This window comes from Crocuta crocuta, unplaced genomic scaffold (genome assembly GCF_008692635.1).
Source record: "Crocuta crocuta isolate KB4526 unplaced genomic scaffold, BGI_CrCroc_1.0 scaffold299, whole genome shotgun sequence".
Classification (NCBI taxonomy): Eukaryota; Metazoa; Chordata; class Mammalia; order Carnivora; family Hyaenidae; genus Crocuta; species Crocuta crocuta.
Window position 1 is genome coordinate 447,773 of NW_027532747.1, and position 3,594 is coordinate 451,366.

General features: G+C 64.3%; 2 protein-coding genes across 2 annotated transcripts in view; one reads left to right on the forward strand and one right to left on the reverse strand.

The window, feature by feature from the left end:
* The window catches only part of CFAP100 (cilia and flagella associated protein 100), a 45,981-nt gene extending 45,428 nt beyond the window's left edge, over positions 1–553 (forward strand). Inside the window, exons 14-15 of the mRNA XM_077780814.1 lie at positions 47–187; positions 382–553. Coding sequence (XP_077636940.1) covers positions 47–187; positions 382–553 — 313 coding nt within the window. The remainder of the gene's footprint in view (positions 1–46; positions 188–381) is intronic.
* A 704-nt stretch (positions 554–1,257) lies between these two features.
* The window catches only part of ZXDC (ZXD family zinc finger C), a 35,880-nt gene continuing 33,543 nt past the window's right edge, over positions 1,258–3,594 (reverse strand). Inside the window, exons 11-12 of the mRNA XM_077780816.1 lie at positions 3,505–3,590; positions 1,258–2,895 (exon numbers count right to left, since the gene is read on the reverse strand). Coding sequence (XP_077636942.1) covers positions 2,809–2,895; positions 3,505–3,590 — 173 coding nt within the window. The 3' untranslated portion in view covers positions 1,258–2,808. The remainder of the gene's footprint in view (positions 2,896–3,504; positions 3,591–3,594) is intronic.

Genomic DNA, 3,594 nt, shown 5'->3' on the forward strand with positions numbered 1-3,594 from the left:
TGCGCCTCCAGGTGCTAATCTGCCCCGCGCTGCCCCCGGCACCCAGAGCGCGCGAAGAGAAGGCGCTGATGCAGAAGCAGCTGCAGGAGGAGCGTCTGCGGCGCGCCCAGGCCCGGGCCCAGGCAGAGGTCAAGAAGAAGGTGGGCACGGGGGCCCCGGGAATCACCGCAGGGAAGGAAGGGGCTCGGTGGGGCTGGGAGGGGCCGAGGGCCCACAGTCCAGTCTGGCTCGCCTCCTTTGCAGAGGCTACTGCTGAGGTGCGGGGGGAAAGGTGGGGCCATCAGAGCCAGGCCAGGGTAGAGCGGGGTCCCCGTTCCTGGCCCGCCGTCCCCGCGGCCCCTCAGGGCTGCCCTCCGCCCCCGGACCTGCTTCCTCTGCGAGTCCTCCCCTGGGGCCGCCCGCCCTCTTGCACACGCACTCCTGGCAGCAAGGGGCCTGGCTGTGCCCTTCCGGCCCTGCCCAGGGGCAGGCCCTCAGCTCAGCGCCCGCCGGGTCCCACCGTGCCACCTACACTCCAGCCAGCCCCTCATTCCAGCTCATCGGCTGTCACTAGGGGTCCCCCCGACCACCCCACAGGCCTGAATGCAGCCCCGGGCAGACAGAGGAGGCCCAAGGGCCATTCTGAAAAGCAGCATTCTCCACGCTGTCACGTAGGGGTGGCGGACACAGGGGTCTCCTCTGGCGTCCCCGGAGCAAAGGAAGTAGGTTCCCTCTGCCAGACGGGTCTCTCCCAATCCGTTTTGAGGCGCACCCCCTGCACACACACACACAGAGCGAGGGAGGGGCCGGCACCCCAGGGAACAGGCTTCCTAAATGCTGGATGGACTCACTCCCGAGGCCCGGAAGGGCAGCGCCGGCCTGGAGCCCGCAGGCTGACCAGAGGCTGGGACACCCACGGGGCCCCCGGCCGCAGCTCNCCCCCCGCTGTGTGTCCCCGTAACTCGAGCGAAATAAACTCCCCCTCTCCGGTGCCGCGCTGGCCCGTGCGAGGAGGCAGGCTGGTTTCCACGCCCGTGCCCTGCCCTGTAACCCCTGGCCCCCGACAAATGCTTGAGGGAAGGTGCCCACGCTGCCCTCACCGGAGGTGGCTGCTTTGAGAGACCAAGGGCAAGTCCACGCGGAGCTGGGATGGGGGACTAGCCGCGGCGCAGGGACGAGAAAAGGAGACAGCAGGTGAGCAGACGACGGACCGAAGGAAAAACACAACTTCGATGCCGTCCACACCGTTCTGCGGATTAAGCCAAGCGATGCCTCGGCGCGATTATACAAGAACTTTTATTCCTCCGTACTAGATGCGGGGCCCTCGCCCCTGGGGGCGTCGTGCCCAGAACACGGACAGCCAGTACTGGTTGCTTCACAGTGGTGGGCGCTCACAGGGGGCGCTCCGGGGAAGGTGCAGCGACACACCCCTGGGAGAATGTCCCGGCAGCCCGCCCCCTGCCCCCATCAGAAGGACAGCACGGTGTGGTCAGTAGGCCACCTGCCCCCAAGGCCATGCTGGCAGGCAGGGTGGCTCCTCGTGGGGGGGGGGGGGACTTCTGGGCGACCTGGAGGCTAAGGCGCAGCACAGAGTCCTGTGGGTAAAGACCACTGATAAACGGGGCCCAAGTCCCTCCGGGTGGAGCGGCTCCCTGGACAGACAGCACCTCGGAGCAGGACAGAGAGATGACTCACAACCAGACGGTGGGGTCACTCCCAAAAGCCCAAGTCCAGAAACCAAGAAATGAAAAAACACAAAACAGAGTTTGGACAAGTCCAAGTCCAAGAACCAAAACAGCATCTGAACAAACATGCAGTTCAAAAGGCACAAGGCAAAAGCGCCAGCATCCTGCGTGCCCCCGCATCCGGTCCCGCTGACACACAAATAAATACGTGCGAGGTGCCAGCTCGCCTGCTTCGCCAGACAGACCACCCTGGGGACGAAGGCCTGGTGACCCAGCGGGCGCACCTCTGCAGCCATGGCAGCGAGCACGCTGGCCCCTCTCCGGGCCTCCACGCGACATGCAGGGCTCAGGACATGACTTCAGAAAGGGCCGATGAGTTATCGTTAAACGTTAACATCCAAATCCAGAATTTGGAAAAACTGCCTTTAAAGTTTTAGCTCTGGCCTTCCCGAATTACGAGCCCCAGATCTGGTCTGTGCCGAGGCCCCGCTCACAGGGCCCCCAGCGCCCCACTTCACCCCCACCACTTTCCCCTCATGCCAGCCACCCGCCTGGTCCTGCCAAAATGCGGATTTGAATTTGCCATCGCTGGGACAACAGGACCACTTCTGCCCCACACAGGGACAACCTCAACCCAACTACAGAGCCGCGAGGGGCTGGGGGACAGCCTGTTAGCTCGGAAAGGGGAGATGGTTTCCAGGCTCGTCTCAGGCCAAATGCTAACACGCTCAAAGCTAAGCTCAAAGCCCCCACTTAGGTTTGCTACGGACACAACGGTCCTTGACTGGGGAACCTGCGCCTGACCCGACTTCCTGCAGAAGTCCGGGCTTTAACGCAGCAGGGGCCCCACAGCTTGGGTCAAACGGGACAAAGGCTGTGGGTGCACAGCCGAATGGGAAAAGGGGTGCGCTTCTGCCTGACACAACACTCGCCTCAGGCCGCACGCCGCTCGGAGGAGGCAGGTGCAGCTCATACAGCCCCAAACGGGTTCCCGATATGACGTAAGAAACAGATTTTGGAAAAACGTGCCCTAAAGTCTCCAAAGAACTCGGCTGGCCTCCTGAGCGGAGACCACGTGGGGGCTCACTCAGGCCTGCGAGAGCCCGGGATGGGGCCCGGGGGGCCCCCGGGCAGAGGGCTGCTGTCACAGCAGGTCCTGGGGGTTGATGGTGCTCCGGGCGCACTGCACGTCCTCAGACCCGGCAGCCCCTCCAGCAGCAGGAAGCACCTCCTGAAAAACCAAGGGGAGCAGTGAGGGGGGTGACAGGGCTGGGGCGGGGCGGGACCACCTCCCGGGGGCAGCCCTGTGGCCGCACACATCCAGCCACACACCCCACGACCGGCCTGGAGGGCACCTCTCCCTGTTCTCCACTAGAATCTTGCTTCCCCCTTATTACACGTTCTCCGGGGAAAGGAATTCTAGCATAAACAAAGCGAGGGAAAGTGGGTTAAAACTACCGCGCTGCAGGTCTGCTCCTCGGAGGGGCTGTCCTCGTTGAACTTGGAACCCCTTTGCCTACTGTGTGCTGGGAAGCCCCTCCCCGGCGCCCAGCGGCCCGCCTGCACCCCACGGGCTGCCCGGGACTCGCACAAAGCACTCAAGGAGTGTGTTCAGCTTCACGTTACAAGCGGGAGCTACGGCGCTGAATAATCCCGACCTTTCTTCTTAGCCTCTTCTCTCCTTACTCCCACCCCCCCCATCTATCTCGAAAGCAGCAGCAGGTCCCGGCAGCGAACCCGAGGGGTCTCCACCCAAGGGCCCTCGGTAACAAGCTCAGAAGAGCCAGGAGCTTCCCGACAGCCCCCCTAACAAGCCCCGGCGGCTGGGAGGCGGCCAGACCTGCAGGACGTAGACGGGCGCGCCCACGGCGAGCAGCGGCGGGAGGGCGGGGAGCTGCGGGCGGAGCACCGGCGAGACCGCGTCGCCTGC